General features: G+C 44.0%; 1 protein-coding gene and 1 long non-coding RNA gene across 2 annotated transcripts; both read right to left on the bottom strand.

Annotated features, from left to right (window-relative positions):
- Positions 1-1,374: 1,374 nt before the first annotated feature.
- On the bottom strand, positions 1,375-6,884 carry LOC134451760 (uncharacterized). Its single transcript, XM_063202160.1, has 12 exons — positions 6,844-6,884; positions 6,213-6,269; positions 4,535-4,690; positions 4,047-4,164; positions 3,289-3,339; positions 3,081-3,158; positions 2,822-2,878; positions 2,564-2,623; positions 2,209-2,261; positions 1,988-2,110; positions 1,695-1,844; positions 1,375-1,545 (listed from the first exon to the last, which is right to left on the bottom strand). The coding sequence occupies exons 1-12, from the start codon at positions 6,882-6,884 to the stop codon at positions 1,443-1,445; spliced, it is 1,047 nt and encodes a 348-aa protein (XP_063058230.1). The 3' UTR covers positions 1,375-1,442.
- A 3,210-nt stretch (positions 6,885-10,094) lies between these two features.
- Positions 10,095-24,775, bottom strand: LOC134452043 (uncharacterized). Its single transcript, XR_010035340.1, has 3 exons — positions 24,617-24,775; positions 24,207-24,334; positions 10,095-11,262 (listed from the first exon to the last, which is right to left on the bottom strand). It is a non-coding gene; the product is annotated as an uncharacterized LOC134452043 (long non-coding RNA).
- Between the last annotated feature and the right edge of the window lie 1,636 nt (positions 24,776-26,411).

Here is a 26,411-nt window from a genome sequence, read left to right on the forward strand (position 1 = left end):
TGTGAGCAGCACTATGCACTAACCGTCAGTGCACTGAGAAAAGTGCTCGATATGAGACACGGGGCAAGTCTAGAAGAGATTTGAAAGTCGATGATAATCAGGTTAAGTGTGCAGGTCAGTGTGTGGATATGTCAGTGTGGGGCTAGTTGCACTTATTTAGTATTTAGCACAAGATTACACAGTCTTTCTACAGTACATGCAAATGTTCATTGTATCACACATAATATAAAAAGGATATTAAGTAATTTGGCGAGTCTAGTATGAAAAATGACAAAACCGATTTCCCCCAGAAGTTCTTTATTTTGAAAAATAAAGCAGCCCATTGTTGTTGTTTTGGGCGGGGGAGCATTTTTTAAATTGCATTAGATGGGGGTGGGGTGGGGTGGAGGGGTGGGGGGGGGTGGGGGTGGGGTGGAGGGGTAGGAGGTTTTGCCCTTCTGTTGTGTTCAAAATCATAGAAATATTGAAAAATACCAAGTTAACACTTAAAAATATTTATTTCATTCATTGAAAAATGAATCAAGTTGAAATGTTGTCTTTATCCTGCTATGCTATCGGGTTGATTTGGACCCGAACACCACAAATGTCACTATTGATAATTTTTAATATTGGGGAAAAAATGATTAAATAATGTTTTGGGTTGTTGTACTCCCATGTCAACTGTAAGACATGGATAACATAACTACTAATTTTATCACTTTAGGAAGTATAAAGAGTGAATTTCTTGAATTTCTTGATAGTTTTGGTGGTCAAAAATGAGTTGCTTATTAAATTAAACACCTGTGAAGCCAAAAAGATGAATAAATATGTCCATGGATATTAATACAAACTAAGCTACCTACGAAATGAAAACAATTAATTGGAACTAGTCTTTTTAGGTATTTTATGGCTAAATTTCTATCACGGGTCAAAAATAACCCGCGAACAACAGCTTTTGAACACAACACAAGGGTTTAAGGGAGGGTGGGTGGGGGTGGGGGTGTTCCCTTGCTATTGCAGTTAGGGGTCGCAAGGACCATTTTTACATGGTGGGGGGGAGGGGGTTACATAGGGGCCACAAGGACCGTTTTGAAGGCGGGCGGGGGTAATTTTCATAGGCTTTTTTTTGCAGATAGCAAGGGAGGTGCAGAGGGGCATGGGGGTACATAAGGGCCACTAGGGCCGTTTAGAATGGGGCGGGGGTGGCCGGGGGGGTGGGGGGGGGGGGGGGGGGGGGGGGATGGGGGGGAGGTGCGTGGTGGGGCAGAGGATAGTTTTTAAATGGCCCACAAGGACCATTTTAAATGGGGGGTGGGGGGGGGTGTTAGATGACAGAGAGAGGGGGGTGGTGGTGGGAGGGGTGGGCAGGTAGTAACAGAGAGAGAGAGAGAGAGAGAGAGAGAGAGAGAGAGAGAGAGAGAGAGAGAGATGCTGGTGGGTGGGGTGGGGGTGGAGGTGCTGCATTATGATTTCAGCTTCCACAGGGTGAAAAGTCCGATTCCAATCACCCCTGTGACCAATAGAGCCGCCTGGAAAGGCCTGCTGCTCTTGTCCACCTGAAGCACACTTGATTGGCAGGAAGTGAAGTCGATGCACATCACACGAGATCAGACAGAAAGGTGGAAAAAGCATCAATTATCAGCAATTACGATAAGTTATAGATCAATCATTTAGTACAAAAATATGGATATGCTCAGATCTAATATGTAGCATACTTGTTGTTGTGGTCACTGCTGGTTTTGGCCTGGCCAGATCCCTCTGCAGTGAGATCCATGTGTTTCGCTTCTGCCCTCTGCATTGCAGGAACCTCAAGGTGGGCAGTGGCCGTGTCGGCGTTGGTCTCCCGGCAAACCGTTCTTGATTGGCTGATGATGATGATGATGATGATGAGGCGGTGAGAAGCAGATCACATGAGAGAATCAAAAAGTATTCAAGTCAGTCTGAAGATCAATAATGTAGTTGATTAATATTTAAATGCCAGGGTGTAGTATGGAGCAGCATAGCTTACTCGTTGATTGGCTTGCTGTTCTCCAGGTCCAGGGAACTGTTCATTAGCTCCTGTGCCAGCGACAGATGGTTGGTGCCAACTGATATTGACCCATCATGTCCCATGGTGCTGCCACCACCATGACTGAAAGTGAGGAGAACATAAGAAAGAGCAATTTATTCATGATCTCGTTTGGTCTGGAGCAAACTGTGTGAGATCAGATGAGAGAAAGAGATACCTACATCAACGCCAACTCGAGCTCCTCCTTCAAATCATGGACCTTCTCTCTCTGAACCTATAGCGATGAGTAGATAGAAGTTTAGACAAGAAATTAATAAATTAGAAATCAAAAACAACTTTATGTTCAACTACCTTCGATCAGTTAGTTATCTGCCCTCTGTAATACTTTCTGCAATATGTTTTTCTTCTCTCTTGTCTGTCTTTTCCCTCTAGCACATTGGATGATAATATGATACTGTGCTATACAAATCCTGCTCTTGCTGTTGCTATTGCTATTGCTAAATAACAATTAGATTGAGATGACAGTAGATTCAAGTGGTATAATAGATTATGAACAGGAATAGACTGCACGTATACCTCTCTGATGGCCCTCAACTCCTCCACAGCCACCTCCAGATCTCTTATCTGAGCATTTCTCTGACAAATAAAAATAATAATAATTTGTTGATAAGTAAACATAATAGTAAACATCACGATTGGTTACTGCTGGTGCCCCTCACTACACAAAAAAGTGCTATGGTGTGGCTAAAGTAGTTCAATTCAATGTATATTTCTTGTGTCTTTATATGCTTGTTGATATACATGATATGCACGTGTAAGATAGCCATTACTTACCTCCATTATCATTTGGCCATCCTGACCAATGGTGAGCATTGCTCCTCTTAGTTCTGCCTGTGAAAATATGTGTCGATATGTACACTATCAGCACCAAGGCCATAGACTAATGATAATAATAATAAAATAATAATAATAATAATAATAATAAAAAAATAATAATATATATATATTTTTATAATAATGATAATAATGATTATTAGGGTGGTGCAGAGCCGCACATAGAGAGTTGTGGTTGTGTTGGTGATAATATTAATACCTTCAAGGCCTTTATTTGAGTTTTTTGGAGTGCCATTGTTTCTTTGTCCATCCGGCGCTGATATGAAATATCCGACACCTGTAAAGTGAAGCACAATTTGAGACTAAGCCCGTGCTGTTTGAATAAAGGAGAAAATGATCATCATATTTTTGTTTGTTTCTTTCTTTCTTTGTTTATTTTGTTGGTTTGTTTTCCATCTGCGTTTTACCTTGTTGTTGTGTGCCTCCACAGTCTCTTTAAGGACCTTGTTCTCCCGTTGCTGTGGACATGATGAGATAAAAGATGACAGAGTGAGACGATGATGGTGGAACACCACATAATTAGGCAAATCTGCCTGAGCATTGCATGCAGTAGCGTTATGTCTGGGCACTGTATTGAGATGGAGTAGGCCTACTGCTTTGTCAATAGTCAACATTTGTCAATACAGCCAGAATGATCAGGACCGAAATGATCAGATGGCCCGGGGCCCCATAGGCTACAGGTTGCTGTGGGGCCCCTACAAAGTTGCCTGATTATCGTAGACTTGCAATCGCGATTTCAATTTTAGAAGCCATGCCGCCGAAGGTGTTGTGTCACTAAGGGCGCAGCCTGGCTACCTACAAGGCAAATTTCTTGAAAAATGTACATAGACAGTGTCATAATTTGAGCTAGGAATTCAGGATAACACGTCTACCAATTCCTATCATTTCACAATTCTGCATTTTTTTCACTTTTGGCCAATTAGGGGCCCCCAGGCAGGAGGGAGCCCCTCGGCTGCAGCCATATCTATCCTGTGACTTAATCCGGCCCCGAGAATGATACAGCAGCTGGCCCTACTGCCCCCATAGCAAGTCTCACCAGCTGGATGTATTTGGCCTACTGCCCCCATAGCAAGTCTCACCAGCTGGATGTATTTGGCCTACTGCCCCCATAGCAAGTCTCACCAGCTGGATGTATTTGGTCTACTGCCCCCATAGCAAGTCTCACCAGCTGGATGTATTTGGCCTGGCTGCTGCCGAGGTCCTGCAGGCTCTGGCTGAGGGCGGTCTTGACCTCGTCCATCTCCAGCTTCAGTGCCTCAATGGCTCTTGAGGACACCTGTGCGCTACAAGTGACATAAGATATTATAAGATGATATAGACGCAAAAGACAAATCAATCAATCGAATTATACTGTAGACTTAAAGTGCTTTCATATGGGCATTCCCACATCAGGGCCTATTCTAAGAAGTTGGTTCAACTAATCGTCAATAATCATCGAATAGAGGAGCATGGAGTGAGTCCTCATTTGTTTCTTTAACTAAATGATGCATGCAGCAGGTATAGTTATTAGCATGTTTGCCAAACTGAATGACAGTCAGAGTCATCATAACCACCCTGAATAGAGACCGTGACACAACCACGGCCATAGAACATGCCTGCTTTGTTTTCTACATTACTGAGATCATAATGTTACAGACAGGCCTGAGATTTCACCTCTTCAACTGGGCCTTTAGCTCGTTGTTTGAAGCCTCCAGTTGGGCACAGGAGTCCTCAGCGCCATTGAGGGCCTGCTGAAGGTCGACGTTGGTCTCCAGCAGTCGAGTCCTGGACCTCAACAGGCCAACCAGCTCGCTTTTGCGGGTGGTGTTCCTGCAATATTAGGGAACATTAGTACCATTGGTGGTGCCATTCATTATATGTTACAAATAGGCCTACATAGAATTGCTATGTTGTGTATCATTTTTGCTTATCATCATGTTTAGTTTGTGTATTGAGGTTCAGATGTGAGTTCAGGAGGGATACATATTAAGGCAAAATTGTGGACTGAACTCCCACTGCACCCATTTTGCCCATTTATTTATTACTTATTATTCCAATCAAATTTATACAACACATTATAAAACTCAAATGTCATTAACTGTGCTTTAATTGTGAATAATAATGAATAATAATGAATAAAAAGATACTAACAAGTCATTGGAGGCCCAGATCTCCTCCTCCTCCGCTGTGAGGAAAGCCTTCCTCTCTGTCAAAAAAGCAAACAAACAACAACAAAAACATTTAACAGACGTTTATTGCTAACTGCATCTTGTGATGTCTTCATTTTATCCTTTTGTAACTTTTTCATGTAGAGTTGGAGGAACAGCAACAGATTATATCTAGAGCAGGGTTTCCCAAACTTTAACCTGATATTTACCATACCTACCTAACTACCATTTATGGGTAGATTCCAGCCAAGGCTCCCCTTACATGGGTCGTGCCACGCAATTTAATAACCATATACATTGTCTGGGTGTCAGTGGCCCATTGGTATACATACAACAATGATAATAGTAGTCATTTTCAGAGATGTGACAGATTATAATGAAGTTCTTAACTAATGGGAATATTGTTTAGCTTGTGTTTTGTTTATTTTTGGTGTACATTCATTATTCAGTTACTTATGTTGTTTTACTAAACTTTTTCTTCCAACTTGCCTCGGCCTCCCTAGGACCCGGCCCCTACCACTGATCTAGATGATATGAAGAGTGTTTTGCAATAAAAGGCAAACAGAAATTAAATTCGGTCACGTTGGTTTGTCTGTTTGTTTGTTTGTCTGTCTTTTGCGGACAGGGTGAATTTTGAAATTGCAGTTTCTAACTCAGGCAGGGAGACTTCAAATAAAAAATAGGGTGTAACATAGTCACATGTTCTATCAAACAGCTTCCTTGGTGGACGTTTGCACTCTCTGAGCACATTTCTAGTTTCTGTCTATATTGCTCTTCAAGTTAAGCCTATATTCTGTAAATGATTGTATTTCACGGGTATCCATTACATTTGCCAGTGACACTAACAGTGTTGGTTTTTGAATAAGGCTTATTATATGTATAATTTATTATTTATAAGGCTATTTATGATGTTAAGTTAGGTTGAACAAAATGTAGTGGGACAAATTGATGGGTCAAATGAACCCAACTGAAGAAGATCATATGAAAGCAATTAGTTCAAAACGACATAGACCTAGCCTACCTTATTCAAGGTTAGGGCCTACTACACATACTTTGTAGGTGTTGCCCAATAGCCGTGTTAGTATACAACCGTATCTCGTGCCATTCAATGTAACCCTCCACAAAACAATGTATGGGTTGTGTATAAAGCTAAATTAGCACCCAACTTGATTGGTTATGCTTACCTTGTGTATCGCAACGGGGCGCTACAGCCCCCCAGGGGGCAGGGGGCGTCGATAGGGCTACAACGGAGTGGGGGCGGGGCTTAGTTATCATTGGGGGGCATTACTCTATTATTTTTCAATACTCAGGGGTTGTGGGCAGGCTTAGGATGAAGTAAATGGGGCATTGGAAGGCTTATGATGAGGTAAAGGGGGCCTTTGTTAAAAAGGGGATTTGATTGGCTATTGTATGTGTGCGTAACTTCTAGGTAGTCTATAATCTTATAGGTAGTCATCCGATTAAACAACATACTTTACTCAGAACACACAGGCCTAACTTTGTCAAGTCTTGTTCATTATTCTTAGATGCATTTACTAACCTTTTTCCACGGGATGAGCAGCAGGGTTGCCATCAAAATTGGCCGGGCAGTTGGATGTTGGTTGTCCTGTCAAATCCGGTGGTAGATTCAATGGTGGACCACCTGGGTCCGCGTTATTTTGCATTTTGTCTTCAAGAAATGTAGGTGTAGGTGCTATCCCTTCACTATCGTTTTTGAAAATGGGTCTTTGTAAGCAACATGCATTCCAAGTGGGAAATTCGAATGCACGCGTTAGCATTATGACATCAGAATAGGCCTAATCTCAGAACATTTACGCAGCTACCATGGACAGCGCTATTCTATTGATCAGCACCATTATATTTTAAGGTCTAGCACGAATGTTCGTTTTTACGCATGTAGGCTATCGTTATTTGGTATAGGGCTACTTTAAAAATACAGAAAACAATATTTCATCTAGTCTAGACCCCATTTATTCGGTGTTATAGGCTTAATTCAGCTGAATTAGAGTTGAGAACAAAGATTCTTTTAATTCATAATGCACCCTGGCTGAGAAGGCTCACAAAAATTGACCAAAGGTCTCCCATCTTCTGAAAAACAGTCAAACCAGAAAAAGAAACCCTACATTTAGACTCTTCAGTCATCATAACTGTCATCCAACATAGAGTTCATTAGGGAGAAAATACACTTTTAGCCATAGATCACACAACCATCGGCCATTGTTCCCATCCAAATAGCGAATTGTAAACTTAAGGATGAAAGATTTTGTGTCAAACAAGACATGATGACATTTTCCCATGCTTTTATTTCCTGTGAATTCTTATTGAAATGCCCCACTTGTAGGGAGGGTTTATATTCAGGAGGGAGGGAGCGCGCAGGAGTTCCGCTAACTCACCTCTGAAGTGGTCCTACCGGAGAGCTCCGCGCTCCAGCTCTGCGCTCCCCTCCTTCAGTGTTAGTCTATAGGCTATTATACGATATCAAAATATGTATTCATTTTCTTTTCAAATATCAAATCACATTGTTATGAAAGTTTGTCAATGATGATAAGAAAGCAATCAAAATCTAATATGAATCACACGCATCATTGGAATTATGGAGCATGCGCCGCGATACATTGGCTGTCTATCGCAACAGCTTGCCGTTTTAAGTCTTCCATTTTTAGTCTGTCCTTCATACTTGGATGTTCAATGTATAACGTTATCTACTACGTAGATTAATGAGCAAAACGGAGACAAGCTACCCCCCCCCCCTTCCATTCTCGTCCAAAGTGTAGCCTAGGTCTAACCAAAACAAAATAGCGGAGTGGCAACTAAGAATCCATCCAGTTTGGACTTCCCTCCATCGTTCTGTCAGACTGTGTAGCCCTTTGATAGTAGCCCATTTTTGTGGGTTCCAGAGTGTTAGGAAACTAGGCCGAAATACAAGAAAGTTGGCCAATGTTAAGGATGCCTGGCCTTGACTGTGTAGAGTAGACACCGTGGCAACGCCCCTCGCACTGACCAGGAAAATAAACCTTTAGGCTATACCTGAAGAGGCTAACGCGTTATCCTCATTGCAAGGTAGAGAAGGAGCGTAGGCCATTGGACACATGATTCAGCGGTGTTGGGGGAAGCATTTACAAGCACACAGCACAAAGTAGGCCAATGTGCCTACCACACACACACACACACACACACACACACACACACACACACACACACACACACACACACACACACACACACACAGTGGGTTGGGAAGCTTCGGGACACACTCACACACAGACACACACTGACAATAAGTCAATACAACATGCTGCTTACAATTCTGTTACTCCAATCTTACCAGCATTATTATTATTTACTGTTTCTATTGCTACTGTCACTATTGTCTTATTATTGTAATGTCTTCCATTCTATTTTTATTGTACCTTTTTGTCTACACACTAAATATTCAATGTTAAATGTTCATTTGTATTTATTATTGATCAGTTATTGTTACCAATCCATCACTGTTACTTGTGCTGTCTTACACTTCATGGCAGTCTGTAAAATGTCAGTCCTATGTCTATGTCTTGGCATGGTATGGAGAGAGAAAAGTAATATCATTTTCCTTGTATGACTTGCATATAAAGAAAGTGACAATAAAAGCTGACTTGACTTGACTTGATAAGAACATAGACCTCTCACACCCCTTGAAACATCCCAATATAGGCCTATTACACTTCTCTTATTCTTATCCTGTTTAAGACCATACTCCTTAATCCCATACAAGCATCCTGTTTACCAAAAATACTTCTAATCACTTTTGGTTATAGATTCCAAGCAGCCAAAATATTCAGTGAAATGATTATGACTAATTAAATATGAGCAAATTATTACTTCATTATTACTTCATTATTACTAAATCATTAAACATTGATTTTAATGCTAAGTTATGACTCATATCCACAACACACACACGCACACGCACACGCACACACCCACACGCACACACGCGCGTGCGCACACACACACACACACACACACACACACACACACACGTCTGATATTTCCAACGATTAACCCCTTCACACCTGAATTCTTTTCTGCAACAAAATGTTTTCCAGTTGTATACTTTCCAACATAGATATAAAGGGAGCATTTTTAATAACGAATGTTATATTTTTTAAAAATGTTTTAATTACAATGGACACATGGACTAAATTACTATAAAATGGCAAAATAGTATTTACCAAAGCTTTATATGGGTAAAATTTCCAGATGGTGGCTATCGTCATAGGTTTACCAGAGGATCGCTTATATGTGAATATCAGGACATACAGTCATAGTGTCATTTCAGGTACAGTTGCATAGTCAGAGACCAGGGGTGTTGAACCTATTCCTCCACTGTCAACTGATTGCACATGGAGGAGTATAGTATAGTTATATTGTATTACAAGCCCCAATTTCATCCTGGTTCATAACAAGCCATGAACACTCAGCCCTCACCAGTCTTGTATTTATTAAGGCATTATAAGATGGAATTACAGTTATTCATAACTTTTAACATATTGTGTGTAATTATTATGCACATTATAATATAATAAATTATTATGCACATTGTCATTTTAAATGTGCCTATAATGCACTATAGATATGAGCTTCAGAGAAAGTGTTATTATACGTTATTATACGTATGCTTATTATAAAATGACTACTATTCATAATTCTCCAGTCTAGTGACTTGAAGTGTCTAGTTACTAGGTCAGGGTTGAAATGAATGGCTTTGGGTGAGGAGCAAAGTGCCACAGTATGGGGCAGTAATCTTAAGAATGCGACTGGTTACACGCTCTAAGATATGTTACTGTAAAAATGTAACATTTTCTGAGCTATTTAGAGACCAGAGCAACACAGCAAGATAGCGGCTGCCTACAGTGCTCTGTAAAATGGGTCAACGTTTGAGTTAGGAGAAACGAGTTGAAATTCTGAAATCACAGTTGGACTTGTCTTGAATCAGCAAGGTGGACCTTGAAAGAAAAGTCTCAACATCAAACCCATATCATCATCTTCAGCACATCATTATTTAAAAATGACAGAAAGCAAGGTCTATTTTTGTAACCTTTATTGAACACAAAAACGTCTGACAGTATGGCAAGGGCCCAACTGGGCGGGGTTAGTATTCAGTATATACACATGGAACCGATAGATGAAGAGGGCTGGAGGCTATTGGTGGAGCTCAGAACCAATCAACCAATGAGCTCAAAGGAGAGGGGAAAATGACCCTTTACAGTAAATGGGGCCATGATTGGCGCTTCAAGGGCCAATCGACACACAGGCCAGAGAAGAAGATCCTGGTCATTGGAAAGAATAGACTGAGTAGTACACTAGTCTAGCGAAGTGCACTTGTCTAAAAGCAGTATGGTGAGCCATTGGTGGAACCTACTTAAATGTGAAACTGAAGCTGGAAACAGACCTCCCAATTTTATTTTGCAGTCATTTATAGTTATTGTAGCATCCAACATCATGTAACATCATGTAAACACCTCTTAATACGGAATTAAAGGAAAGATCAAAGTAAACTCGACAAGACTTTCCCAGGAACTTGACCATGATGTTCGGACATTTTGACATGGTGACTGACCTCGGCAAAACAGAGACATGGGAAGGGAGAGAGAGAGAGAGAGAGATGCATGTAGGGCTGCACAATTAATCGAAAATAATCGAAAATCGTGATAAAATCGTGAAATCGAAGTCGTGATTTCAATCGTGATTTAATCGTGGCAATGGTGACCTAGCGTCCTTGAAGCCAGAACATACTGACAGGCTGGTGTTTCTTGCCAGAAATGACCAAATCTTGCGTAGCCTCTTTGTGCAGATGGGCCTACTGGCTTGTCCGTTTTCTCTTTGATGAAAAGACTCAATTACATCATAACAATGCTGTGACTGTACAGAGAGCCTGAAATAACTGATTAAGAGACATGTGCATTACAATTGTGGTGACAGTTAGGCTATACAGTAACAGGGGCTCGGCACAAAGGGGTCTCTGTAATGCTAGCCATGCTGTTATAATGTGAGAGTTTTCAGTAAAAAGGGGGACCAGGCCAGCCGGCGGAGGCCAGCGGACCCATCTGCACAAAGAGGCTACAACAAAGCACTATCATGTGAAACATCAGGAGGACCATACCATCAGTACATAAGGGTACATCTCCCATCGTGCCATGTTGGTGTTGTCAATGATGATTGGATCCAGTCCGTGCTCCATAGCCTGTAGAGCTGAATCACAATGATAGGTTTTTAATCTTCCTCCATCAACACCTATTGATATCACATGATATACTGTACATGTGCACTAAAATCTCTTTCATGTCACTGCAATATTTGTTTGTGTAAAGTTGCTAACTTGCATAGATTGGGGACAGACAGACAAATGGACAAAACAAAACCAAGAATAATGCTCTGTTACCCCTGACTAGACCGATTAGGACCACAGCTGTGTGACCAGAGCCATCTAATATCAGAGTTACGCCACTCCCATAGACCTCTATGGACCAATCTTTCCACAGCAATGGCGGCTCTCATGGAGCCTCACGGAGAATTAACATGGAAATCCCCATTGACTTTAGTTCTATTAGAAGTTACTTAGTTCCAGGAGGTGGCGGTATAACACAGAAAATGTGGTAAAGGTCATGTCATTTGTTTGTACTTAATCTTTGTTTGGTATGTGATGGTTCTGTGTTAGTTTCCAAGAACAGAAGTTTACTGTTAAGAAACATTTTAATCAACGCGAATCACATCACCAACCGACTTCCTGGTCCCCGGTTTGCGCAACTCTGTTATTAGATGGCTCTGTGTGTGACCACAAAACATGTCCAGGGGACTGGGTGGAGCCAATGTGTTGGAGCCATTTTTTACTTTTATTATTTTTGGTCAAATTCTAATTCTTGTGAAATTATTTCTATTATGAGTTTGATTATGGATTATGAAAGTTATGGTCTCGGATTGAGTTAGTAGACGGTTTTTTCCATATTCCCTGTGATATGCCTGCCTCATGCTTATCCCGTCATGTGTGCTTTGATTGTTGACTCGGATTGGGTGCCTCTGCTCCGCCTACCTCGATGCGCACCTCTCATAGAGGAAACAGGTGATGGTGCTGATTAGAACTGAGCTGGCGGGAGTAGAGGGACATAGTTTTTGAGCGTAGTCGTAATCGTACTCAATGTAATGTACAAACACTGTGGATAAAAATAAAAAATAAGAAAGAGCAACGGTACCTACGCGTTCTGAACTCTATCTGTGCTCTCGCCAAAGTGGATCCAGCTACACGCGTGGATGCCATAACATAAGTCAAAAACTCCTGACAAGAAAACTAGGCTACTTCGAGACGGATTGCTGTCAGACCACTACGGACGATTACTCCCAGAAATGACCAGATACCAAAGGACTTACGCAACGTGTTTAAAGGACAACTTCTCCCTTCCTACACCTGTTGCAGCGGTCTGTGAGTAAATACCGACATATGCCGATGTTTTCTAAAGCCCAATATTCCGAATGCTGTTGCATAGACCATTGGTTACGAAGGCAGCTGCAAGCCTAAATTAACAACGTTGAGGGAAGGAACATAAACTACGTGGGAGGAATAATTGTGGAATTGAATGATGTCTAATTCAGAGGAAGAACTATTCGCCGAGCGTAAACGCCTTCTGGCGAGCCGCAGTGGGAAATTAGGCGTTTGTACCAGGAAATGTAATGAAATTAAGGCACTAATAAACAAAGCGTCAAGCCTGGAACTTGTGATTGAAAATGTATCCGCACTGAAACTGGCTATAGAAGAATTAAGAGAAGCGCACGCATCTGTACAAGCATTAATGACGGAGGAAGAAAAAAAATCGGATGAAACGCAATGGTTTGAGCCGAAAATAGGAACGCTTGAAACATATGTTGAACAATTTGATGGTTGGATAAATACAACATTAGAAACAGCAAAAGCACAATCAGATCAAGTTGTTACGTTGAATGACACTATTACTCCTTGGGACAGTGCGTCTAGAGTTGCGTCAAACACGTCCAAAACGTCAAAGGTGTCAGCAATGGCTGCTCAAGCCGCTTCAGAAAAGGCGGCTCTTGAAGCCAAGGCAGCGGGGCTGCAGCAGATGCACCTCCTGAAAATGGAAAATACACAGCTGCAAAGTAAAATGGAAATAATGGAAGTACGCACTCAACTTAATGCCGCTGATGCAAAATTAAAAACCTTGCAACTCTATGAAACAGGCATATTGCCTCAGTCCCCTGTAGATTTGGTGTCCCAAAGGCAAGATGATATGAATTCCTATTTTGAAAATTATGTTATAACATCCCCTATTGAATTCACAACACTCAGTGCGGTTCCTAAAACACCTCTACAACATATCATGAAAGCTCCAAAATCATACCTAAACCCGGTTACAAACAAGCCCCCTGCCGAAACTGCAAATGAAATACTGAATACTCAAACACCACAAGAACAGGCCCAAATGCCAACAACACATGATGTAGGCCTAGACCTGTTTCCAAGTGGAAAATCGCCCACACAGCATGCAACACTTCAAGCATCAAATGCATCTTATGAACTACAACGCAACACAATTCCTCCTGTGCTGTCCACACAACCATCCAATCTACTCGATGCCCCTGTGCAACATGCCCCACCTCCGGCTTCTCATGCAGCATATGGACTGCCACACAATCCAGCTTCTCATGTGCCGTCCGCACAGCAACCTAACCTACTCGATGCTCCTGTGCAACATGCCCCACATCCAGCTTCTCATGTGCCGTCCGCACAGCAATCTAGCCTACTCGATGCTCCTGTGCAACATGCCCCACCTCCAGCTTCTCATGCAGCATATGGACTGCAACACAATCCAGCTTCTCATGTGCCGTCCGCACAGCAACCTAGCCTACTCGATGCTCCTGTGCAACATGCCCCACATCCAGCTTCTCATGTGCCGTCCGCACAGCAACCTAGCCTACTCGATGCTCCTGTGCAACATGCCCCACCTCCAGCTTCTCATGCAGCATATGGACTGCAACACAATCCAGCTTCTCATGTGCCGTCCGCACAGCAACCTAGCCTACTCGATGCTCCTGTGCAACATGCCCCACCTCCAGCTTCTCATGCAGCATATGGACTGCAACACAATCCAGCTTCTCATGTGCCGTCCGCACAGCAACCTAGCCTACTCGATGCTCCTGTGCAACATGCCCCACCTCCAGCTTCTCATGCAGCATATGGACTGCAACACAATCCAGCTTCTCATGTGCCGTCCGCACAGCAACCTAGCCTACTCGATGCTCCTGTGCAACATGCCCCACCTCCAGCTTCTCATGCAGCATATGGACTGCAACACAACCCAGCTTCTCATGTGCCGTCCGCACAGCAACCTAGCCTACTCGATGCTCCTGTGCAACATGCCCCACCTCCAGCTTCTCATGCAGCATATGGACTGCAACACAACCCAGCTTCTCATGTGCCGTCCGCACAGCAACCTAGCCTACTCGATGCTCCTGTGCAACATGCCCCACCTCCAGCTTCTTTTGCAGCAGATGGACTGTCACATAATCCAGCTTCTCATGTGCCGTCCGCACAGCAACTTAGCCTATTCGATGCTCCTGTGCAACATGCCCCACCTCCAGCTTCTCATGCAGCATATGGACTGCGACACAATCCAGCTTCTTATTTGCCGTCCGCACAGCAACCTAGCCTACTCGATGCCCCTGTGCAACATGCCCCACCTCCAGCTTCTCATGCAACCTATGGACTGCCATACAACCCAAGGCTTCATGTATATGTGCCGCCCACACAGCCACCCAATCTACTTAATGCTTCTATGCAGCCGGCACCACCTCCAGCTTCTCATACAACATATGGATTGCTGCCACACAACTCAACTTCGTATGCGCCACCCGCACCGCCACCCAATCTACTGCTCGATGTTCCTGTACAAAATGCACCACCTCCAGCTTCTCATGCAACATATGGATTGCCCTACGACCCAATTCCTCACGTGCCACCTGCTCAACCACCCAACCTACTCAACGCTCCTGTGACACATGCACCACCTTTAGCTTCTTATGCAACATACGGACTGCCACACAACACAATGCCTCATGTGCCGACTGCACAGCCATCCAATCTACTGCTTGATGTACCTGTACAGCATGCACCACTTCCAGCTTCTCATACAGGATATGGACCACCATATAACCCAACTCATCTCGTGCCGCCCGCACAGCCACACAATCTACCCAATGTTCAATACGACCTGGCAGGACTGATAATTCAGCAACAAAATCAACTTTCACTCCCAAATAGAGAAATACCCATTTTCAATGGTGACCTTCTGAACTACCGTCCATTCGTCCGGGCATTTGAACATGGCATTGAAGGGAAAACCAACAACAACATGGATCGTCTTTACTTTCTTGAACAATATACATCCGGCCAGCCTAAGGAGCTTGTGCGAAGTTGCCTGCACATGAATCCGAATTACGCATATGCAGAAGCCAGACGACTACTAAACATTCATTTTGGAGATCCATATCGCCTCACAACTGCCTACATTGGAAAGGCCCTGAGCTGGAACACTATACAAACTGAAGACAGTAAGGAGTTGCACAGCTATGCCCTATTCCTTCGAAGCTGCTGTAATGTAGCTAGAGACCTCCCAGATATGTCTGAGCTCAATACGCCGTCTAATTTGAAACTCATTCTGTCGAAGCTACCACTCAAGTTACAGGAACGATGGCGAGGAAAGGCATGCGAAATACACGAGCGCACACGGAGCAGAGCCCAATTCTACCACATTGTGGAGTTCATTGAAAAGGAGTCAAGGATACTGCTGGATCCTGTGTTTGGTTCTCTGCAACACTCCACAGCTACACAAGTACGCAAGCAGACTGTGAGTAACAGCTTTGCCACAATAATTAGTCCAGTAGTTGCCGATGCTTCCTCCACAATCAGTGGATCAATTGAACCTGAGAACATGAGGGTGGCCTTCAGCAAGCCATGCCTTTTCTGCAAAGGAAACCATTATATGGAATCTTGTCACCAAATAGCAGAAAAAGAACACAAGGAAAAAATACAGTTCCTGACAGAAAAAGGAATGTGTTTCGCTTGTCTAGTTAAAGGTCACATGAGTAATCAGTGCAAAAGACGTCTGACCTGCCAATTATGCCAGAAAAAACATCCAACAATTCTTCACATTCATCAGCCACCAACTCCAGGCCAAGCGCCCTCCGAACGGATACAGACCAATCAAGTGAAACTACCTACTGCCCCCACAGCTGTTAGTAGCAACTCTATGGCTGTTTCTATGTCAACGAATCATACCGGGGCCGGCATGTCAGACTGCAAGCTTGCCATTGTGCCTGTGAAGGTGAAGGCCATGAAAGGCACTAAAATCATACACACTTACGCATTCCTTGATCCTGGAAGCAATGCATGCTTCTGCACTGAAAACCTAATGAAAGAGTTGCACATTGAAGGCAGAAGAACTGAAATCTTACTAAGAACTATGGGACAAGAAAAACCTACAAGTACTTACCGTGTGACGGACATTGAGGTGAGCGGTCTTGACGACAGTGACTTCAAGTGCTTACCTGAAATCTTCACACAATCCAGCATTCCAGCAAGCCATGAAAACATAGTCACTATGAAAGACATACAGAGGTGGCCATACTTAAAGGATGTTCAGCTCCCCACCATCAAAGCGGATATTGGTCTCCTCATTGGGGCCAATGCCCCTTGGGCATTAGAGCCCTGGGATATCATTCATAGTGAAGGAGACGGACCCTTTGCCGTGAAATCTCGACTAGGATGGCTAATCAACGGCCCATTAAATAGTGGAGCACGAACAGATGAAGATGGCCGACCTCGTATCTCTTCAAACAGGATTCATGTGTCTAAACTGGAGGATCTGTTAGTGAAGCAATTTCATGTTGACTTCCCTGAAAAGGCCTGTGAAGAGCAAACTGAGCCGTCCTTTGAAGACAAAATGTTTTTGAAAATAGCTGATGAGCTAACCATGAAGAAGGATGGTCATTACGTAATGCGACTGCCCTTTCGTGATGTGAGGCCGACCATGCCAAACAACAAGGCTGTAGCCGAACTAAGATCCATGACGCTCCGGAAGAAACTTTCAAAAAATGAGGAGTTCCACTCTGATTACACAAAGTTCATGACTGCTATGCTTGACAAAGGTCATGCAGAAATTGTCCCAGATGACCAACTGACCAAAGCCAATGGAAGGGTCTGGTATATACCCCATCATGGTGTTTACCATAAGAAAAAAAATAAAATTCGTGTTGTGTTTGATTGCACTGCATCATTCCGAGGAACATCTTTAAACCAACAACTACTACAAGGACCTGATCTGACAAATACACTTCTGGGCGTTCTCCTCAGATTCAGGAAGGAACCAGTGGCCATAATGGCAGATATTGAAGGGATGTTCCACCAAGTCCGAGTCCCGGAAGAGGATGCTGACTTCCTGCGCTTCTTATGGTGGCCCGATGGTGATGTCAGCCAACCCCTCACTGAGTACAGAATGGTAGTGCACCTCTTTGGTGCTGTCTCATCACCAAGTTGCGCAAATTATGCACTCAAGAAAACCGCCTCAGACAATGAGGGCAAGGTGTCTGCAGACATTTTGAATACCATCAGAAACAACTTCTATGTAGATGACTGCCTGAAGTCGGTTGCATCAGAAAGCCATGCCATACATCTGGTTAGTGAACTCAGAAACACCTGTGCCACAGGAGGCTTCAGATTGACAAAATGGGTCAGCAACAGCAATTCTGTCCTGGCCTCAATTCCAGAAGAAGAGCGAGGCCTGAAGGAGATGGTGGACGTCAGCCTGGAGAAGAATGAGTTGCCATTGGAGCGTGCTCTTGGCATCCATTGGAATATTGCTGCTGACACTCTATGTTTCCAGATTTCTCTGAAGCCACAGCCCTACACACGGCGAGGCATTCTCTCTGTCACCAATTCCATTTACGACCCCCTGGGACTTCTTTCTCCAATGATACTCCCAGCTAAGAGGATAATGCAAGAGCTCTGCAAGGGAAATCATGGATGGGATTCTGAGATTCCGCCCTCTCTCGCAAAGACATGGAAGACCTGGATTGATGGCTTGTGCCAGCTGACTACTCTGAACATCAGCAGATGTTACCGGCCACCTGACTTCGGAGAGATTCGCACTGCCCAGTTACATCATTTCAGTGATGCCAGTGAGGTGGGATATGGCACAGCCAGCTACCTAAGACTTACTAACACCAGAGGCCTCATTCATGTAGTCCTTGTCATGGGCAAAGGGAGAGTAGCTCCTCTCAAACCACTCACTATTCCAAGACTGGAATTAGCAGCGGCAGTCCTGTCTGTTCGGATCAACAGGATGCTGGAAAAGGATCTAGAGTATACTCTTCAGCCTCCCGTCTACTGGACTGATAGCACCACCGTCCTGAAATACATCTTTGCAGACTCCATCCGCTTTCAAACATATGTGGCAAATAGGATAACCACAATAAGAGATCTGTCCGAAAAGTCCCAGTGGCGTCATGTGACGAGCACTTTGAATCCAGCTGATGATGTCTCACGAGGCTTGACTGCTCAAAGGTTCCTGGAGTCTGAACGATGGCATCATGGCCCAGCCTTTCTAAAACAGCCTGAGAAAAACTGGCCAAAATACCCAGAGAGTCCCATCTGTTTCACCTCCCTTTCTGACGATGACCCAGAGGTCAAGAAAGCTGCTGCAGTCTTCGCCACAATCGCTTCAGAAAAACACGATCCTATTAATAAACTCATGCATCAGTTTTCTTCCTGGGACCGCCTGATAAGAGCAACAGCAAGACTTCTGCAATTCAAGGACCTGCTCTTGCGTTTGACCAAGGAAAAGCAGGCCAGAGACCATCGGCCGGCCATGCACCAGACCTCTGAGCATCTAACTGCTGAAGACCTTGGAAGGGCAGAGAAAGCTCTCCTGATTTACCTGCAACGGCAGTACTTCCCAGATGAGGTTTCAGCACTTGAATCTGGAAAGACTTGTGTGATGATGAGCAGCAAGCTTTACAAACTAGATCCTTACCTTTGTGATGGAGTACTTAGAGTAGGGGGAAGACTGAACAGGCTGTCACTGCCAGAAGAATTCAAGCATCCAGCCATCCTACCCAAAGACAGTCATTTGACCAGATTGCTTCTCCATCACATCCACATCCTAGTTGGCCATGGAGGCAGAAACCCAATGCTTTCAAAACTGCAGCAAAAATACTGGATTATTAAAGCCAATTCTGCCACTCGCAAGGCCTTAAAAGACTGCATATTCTGTAAACGATGGCATACTCCCCCGGGTGAGCAAAAGATGTCTGACCTACCTTTGAGCCGTATATTACCAGATCATCCTCCCTTCACCTATGTGGGAGTCGACTATTTTGGCCCAATTGAAGCAAAAAGAGCCCGATCGGTGGTAAAGAGGTATGGAGTTTTATTCACCTGCCAAGTCAGTAGAGCTGTTCATCTAGAGCTTGCTCATTCTCTCGACACTGACTCCTTCATATGTGCCCTCCGCCGATTCATGTGCAGAAGAGGGCAGGTCAAAGAAATGTTTTCAGATAACGGCACAAATTTTGTCGGTGCGGAACGTGAGCTGAGGGAAGCCCACTCTCGCCTGGACCATTGCAAGATACAACAACACCTTGCATCAAGAGGAATAAAATGGGCCTTCAATCCACCCTTCGGCTCTCATCATGGAGGCTCTTGGGAAAGACTCATACGTACCATCAAAAAGGTCCTCTACTCTGTAATCAGACAACAGAAGCTGGATGATGAAAGCCTGCAGACCGTTTTGTGTGAGGTGGAAACGATCCTCAACGACAGACCCATTACTGCAGTGTCAAATGATGTACGTGATCCAGAGGCGCTTACACCTAACCACTTACTCTTGTTGAAAGGAAAACCTCTGCTGCCACCAGGGTTATCTCAGAAGGATGATTGCTATTCCAGAAGGAGATGGAAACAAGTGCAGTACATTGCAGACCTGTTCTGGAAGCGCTTTGTCAAGGAATACCTCCCACTCATGCAGGAAAGACAAAAGTGGAATGTGAAGAGGAGAAATCTGCAGCCAGATGATATTGTGCTAATTGTGGATGAAGCATCACCACGTAATTCGTGGCCATTGGGGAGAGTTGTAGAGACAATGGCAGACAGCAGAGGATACGTGAGACGAGTGAAAGTACGAACCAGGAATAGCATCCTGGAGAGGCCAATCACCAAAATGTGTCTTCTCCTGGAGGCATAACAGATCCACGTCCCCAGCATTGCACGCATTCAAATACTGACAAACCTACATACCTGGATCTGCGTGCCCACTCACCAGTACACCCTTATGCAACACATACCAATCCAGCACTACATTTACACTCCTTGCTCTGCATATACATGGACTCTACATTTTCGCACCACATAACTCACCATGGCCTTTGGGGGGGGTATCTGGGAATCTGGGAATTACCTATCGTGAAGATGAACTAAAAAGGAACTACTATCCGTCTTATGTATTGTTTTGTGTTTACGGCTTCATTCCTCAGTTACATTTAGTTTAATTTGCTATATGGCTCCAATTATAATTTGTAATTGTTGGGCATTATGAACAATTAGGGGCCGGTATGTTGGAGCCATTTTTTACTTTTATTATTTTTGGTCAAATCCTAATTCTTGTGAAATTATTTCTATTATGAGTTTGATTATGGATTATGAAAGTTATGGTCTCGGATTGAGTTAGTAGACGGTTTTTTCCATATTCCCTGTGATATGCCTGCCTCATGCTTATCCCGTCATGTGTGCTTTGATTGTTGACTCGGATTGGGTGCCTCTGCTCCGCCTACCTCGATGCGCACCTCTCATAGAGGAAACAGGTGATGGTGCTGATTAGAACTGAGCTGGCGGGAGTAGAGGGACATAGTTTTTGAGCGTAGTCGTAATCGTACTCAATGTAATGTACAAACACTGTGGATAAAAATAAAAATAAGAAAGAGCAACGGTACCTACGCGTTCTGAACTCTATCTGTGCTCTCGCCAAAGTGGATCCAGCTACACGCGTGGATGCCATAACACAATGTGATTGTAGAGATGGGCATATAATACTGGTAAAAGAATGCCCGATTGGGAAACTCCAACTCCCATTGTCACTGCGACACAGCAAACAAGTGCACACTGCACATAACACAATTGCATGTATGCCTCTCCCGTGCAAGGGGGCAGCCCTCAATTGCGCCCCAAGGGAGCAGTGTGGCGGGACAGTACCATGCAGGGTACCTCAGTCATGGAGGAGGATGGGGGAGAGCACTGGTTGATTACACCCCCCATCAACCTGGTGGGTAGGGGGTCGAACCGGCAACCGGCAACTGCCATGACTAGTCCATATTCTATTTTTTCATATTTATTTCAAAGCATGTCCTGCCATAACAGGGACTAGACCGATTAGGACCACAGCTGTGTGACCACAAAACATGTCCAGGGGACTGGGTGGAGCCAATGTGATTGTAGAGATGGGCATATAATACTGGTAAAAGAATGCCCGATTGGGAAACTCCAACTCCCATTGTCACTGCGACACAGCAAAGAAGTGCACACTGCACATAACAAAATTGCATTTATGCCTCTCCCGTGCAAGGGGGCAGCCCTCAATTGCGCCCCAAGGGAGCAGTGTGGCGGGACGGTACCATGCAGGGTACCTCAGTCATGGAGGAGGATGGGGGAGAGCACTGGTTGATTACACCCCCCATGAACCAGGTGGGTAGGGGGTCGAACCGGCAACCGGCAACTGCCATGACTAATCCATATTCTATTTTTTCATATTTATTTCAAAGCATGTCCTAACATAACAGGGAGGTACGATATCTGGGGTCAGGAGCACCCCCCCCCCAGTGATCCCTGTTACTTCAAATGACCCCTGGTGGTACCCCAAATACTCCAGATCAAACAACACTGATTACATGTGAAGATCTCAAAACCATGGCTCTAAAACAACATTCCCAGAGACCATTTGTTCCATCCCAATTAACATTCCCAGAGCCCTTATCAAGGACCAATTGTTAATTGTCACCTTTGTCCCTCACAAGGCCACATCCAAGAACACCTTTCAGTACAGACTAGTACAGACTTAATACTCAATACACAAATGCTTAATTTGAATGTGAGTGAAGAGAAGATGTGGTAAGCCCTAGCCTATCGCCACATCGCTCGATTGCATCAAAGACAAAACAAAAAGAGGTGTTCCAACCTTTCATTAACATGATTATTTCCCCCAAATATACCTAAATATGTAGCCAGCTGTTGAATGAATTGTTGGTCTAAGGGACTGTACGTTATTTACCGGGGGGGAGGGCTGGTGCGCTGGAAGTCCGGTCCAAAAAAAAAATCATGGCCCTCCCCCACCACCTCAATTTTTTCCCCATGGCCCTCCCCCCACTTCATTTTTGTTTTCCCATGGCCCTCCCCCTACAGGTACAAAAATGTAAATGCTAAATATAATTTTTGGTGCTGTTGTGTGAGAAGACCTTGCGCCATTTAACCCCGACGCAAGGCGCCCTCCAGCTCTGTTTCGCTATCCTTGTCGACGTACACATTTGGTTATGTCAGTGCATGGCAATTGTCACAGAGAGATGTGCACCACGAACAGTGTAGCCTATTAACTGTTCTGTTCAACTTTGGACCGAGAGATTCGAGGCGGCTGCTCAACTGCGGAATCTCGAAGTGAACCCCCCACCCTCTCTTCTCTCTCGCTAGAGTCTAGGTTGTCAATCATGCGGATCCTAGACCAAGCTGCGTGAGCAAGCGGTCTCACCTGCAGGATGACTCGAGTTGGTGGGATTACAGGGTTCAAGTAGGAGTATGGCTCCAAACAGTAGCTCTAGCCTACACTATTTCAAAACGTGTTTTTATTTTCCCAAAAGTAGACATTCTTGTGGACACCGATGAACAATTAAATAAACTGCTGCCTTTTTAGGGTGGCGCGCTCCAGTTTGACAGCTGATAATGCCGGTTGGAAGAAAATAGGCTACATTTCACTTCGAGATTCCGAAGTTGAGCAGCCGCCTCGAAGCTCTGTCCAAAGTTAGTAGGCTTGTTCGTGCACATCTCTCTGTGCCTTGCGATGCACGGACACATCACCAAATGTTCAAGTCGACTATGATAGCGAGCGAAACAGCTGGAGGGGCGCCCTGCGTTGGGCACGGTGACAGCGATTTCCTCGACATCGCAAAGTTGGTCCTGGATCAATATCTGGTATGTTAGCCTATTCTAGGTCTGATTCCAAAAATTAACGGGCATGCCAAGTGCCGTCACGGTGGTATACGGCCCTGGTTATGGCTAGGTAGGCTCTGGTTATGGCTAGGTAGGCTATTACAGTGTCTATGTGGAACTGTGCCTAAACCAAAACTAATTCCTAAACAACCTGTCAGTGAAAATGTGTGCACCAACCTAACAACATGCCAAATTACTGTATGCCTTTACCAAAACATATTCCTAAACTTAACCTGTCAATGAATAATTGTAGGCCTATTTTGTAACAGCATGGCACTTCTGCATAACTGATCTTAATCCATAGGCTACAGAAGACGTTACAGGCGCAAAATCTGACATAGATAACCACTCAAACCAGATGTTGATCCAGGACCAACTTTGCGATGTCGGTCCAGCAGTAGCTTAACCCGAGGAAATCGCGGTCACCGTTATGGCACAAGGTCTTTTCCACACAAAAGCACCAAAATAATATTTAGCCTAGGCTAATACATAATTCGGTATGCCTACACGCATCCCTAGGTATGCCTAGGGATGACTACAGATACACGCTTCAGTGATAAAGTATGCACCCAGGACCTTGCATCGCAAAGCGATGTGTTTCAGAGAAGTATTGCATTTATTATTATTATTCAAAATAAAATAAAATAAAATAAATATTTTTTCCCATGGCCCTCCCCCTAACTCCGATTTTTTTTGCCATGGCCCTCCCCGCCACCTCATTTTTTTTCATCATGGCCCTCCCCCCCCTACGCACCAGCCCTCCCCCCCTGGTAAATTACGAACAGTCCCTAAGTTGTCTCAAAAATACAAGACAGTTAGGCTACTAGTTTGGACGCCTACAAGAAACCTGTTTGGGGCAATGGGCGCGGTGAAGTTTGTTACTTACCCGTATATCGTGCCCATACATGTCCTTCATTAAGTCTTTCAGGTTTGATACCGTTTAATTCTCCATGCTCGTCGCGATGATAATCATCCGCGCTGATGATCTCCCCACCAAGTCGCTCCTTCAGTTTCCTATTCGAAATTTGGTAAGAAAGGTGGATGGTGGTGCGATGGATCATTACGGAGAAGGTGTCTTGGACTCCCACGTTTAGGATCAGAGACAATCAAAGACAGGTAGGCTATTTCCTTGAAATGAGCTAAAAACGTTCCAAATGATCTGCTGTATTCACATAGATAGCTCTATAGCCAGCTTTAAGAAACGAAAGCTTAGAATTATTGACTCAGCAACATTGTCTCTATGAAATAACCCGTTACTGTGACCCTCAACCTCAAATTTGAAATGATAGAGCTCACCGTGCTATTTCGCTCTTCCCTGTGCCAGGCAAACCGCGAAGGATGTAGAGGGTTTTACTACGATGAGGGTGCTTCTTTCTCCCCATTTCTCTTTGAAACTTTTACTTTCTTGCCTGATGTGATGTGAAGTTTGCGCAGCGCACGGGATGGGTGTGTGGAGTCTTCATGCAGTGTGGAGACTGGGAGGAGCAATCAACGAGCCTCACCTCCACTTCGAGTTACAGTAGGCCTATGGCAAGCCATTCCAGTGTTTTGTCTTGGTGAAATATCTCTTCATTCTATTCTTAGACAAGAACCACCATGGATGCCTATTTTCTATCCACACTTGGTATCTTGCGCAGATATTCAGTTCACCTAAATACAACAGCCTAAATGATTTGTATGCATTTTGAATCCCTTCTTCCCCCAGTCTGACATGGTCTCCAAAATCACACTGTCCTTTAGGGTTGTTAGAGTTTTGGGTCATTTCAGATTTAGGACTATTTAACATGAGTGTAATGTTTTCGAAACAAGATACTATAATGTAGCTCCCCTCTCTGATAAATCAAAAGCCTTGGCACTGCAGGGAGAATGAAACCATGACCTTGGTGTCTCCTTTTCTGCAGCTGAACTGATAGCACAGATGTCTAGAACAGGGGTTCTCAAACTTATCCAGACCAAGTACCACTTTGACCCACCCCCGGAAAAAAAGGGAAAAAATGAGTATGCTGAGTACTCCGGTCATCCTTGGCTTCTAGTTGATGAGAAGTAACCCAATTTTTGTGATTCTACAATCCTCGACTGTGAACACCACAGAGGCTTAAGAGTCATGCTTCTTCCACAGCTTTAGTGCATTACATTACATTGCACTTAGCTGACGCTTTCATTTATTCAAAGCGACTTACAACTATTATTTGTCAGGGTATTGGTTACAGTCCCTGGAGCAATGTGGTTAGGTGCCTTGCTCAAGGGCACTTCAGCCATGGATGGAGATGTAGGGAGAGGTCAGGGGGGATTTGAACCGGCAACACACCTAGATTGAAAGACCAACTCCTTAACCACTAGACCACGGCTGACCCACCACTACGACACGGCTGCCCCACCACTAGGCCATGGCTGCTTATATATTATACTAGCTTGTCTTGGAAACACTGAGTAGGCTACATTTGTCCAATACACTACACTGCACTAGTGGACCATGGGCCCCCCTTTGAGAGGTACTGACTGGTCTTGATGTGGAAGGGAGTTTCTCAGCCCTCAGAATGGCACCCCCGGTCAAGGCAACATTCCTTCGGAAATCACTCCCGTTCTCTTCTGATATGAACACATAGGCTATTCAGTTTGCATGCATTTGACATCTGAACCAAATGAACAATGAGTCATACAGTACCTTGTCTGGAAAAAGCAAAGGTTGAATTATCCATAGAAATGGACAGAAATGAACAGGATTTTTATTTATTTTATATTTTACTGTGGCCTATTTACTGTGATTCAGACATAAAATCAGAACACCAACCCAAAAGACCTCACAAAACTGTAAAAAACTATTTACATGCAAAAAAAACGTATCTACAATCTTCTTAAAGGAAGCTGTACAATGTGCAATATATTTTATTTATTTCACGGCACACACATTCTTGTACATACACAAAACATACAGACACACACACACACACTCTCCTACATACTTGCATAGGGAGACCTCCCTTTTTAAACTTTTTATTTAACATGTTTATGTCTCGTCATGACTGTGTCATGACACTATTAGGACTCTATCATGTCATGCGGTTCACGTCAACGTGGCGTCAAGCAAAAT

The sequence above is a fragment of the Engraulis encrasicolus genome, chromosome 7, assembly GCF_034702125.1.
Source record: "Engraulis encrasicolus isolate BLACKSEA-1 chromosome 7, IST_EnEncr_1.0, whole genome shotgun sequence".
Classification (NCBI taxonomy): Eukaryota; Metazoa; Chordata; class Actinopteri; order Clupeiformes; family Engraulidae; genus Engraulis; species Engraulis encrasicolus.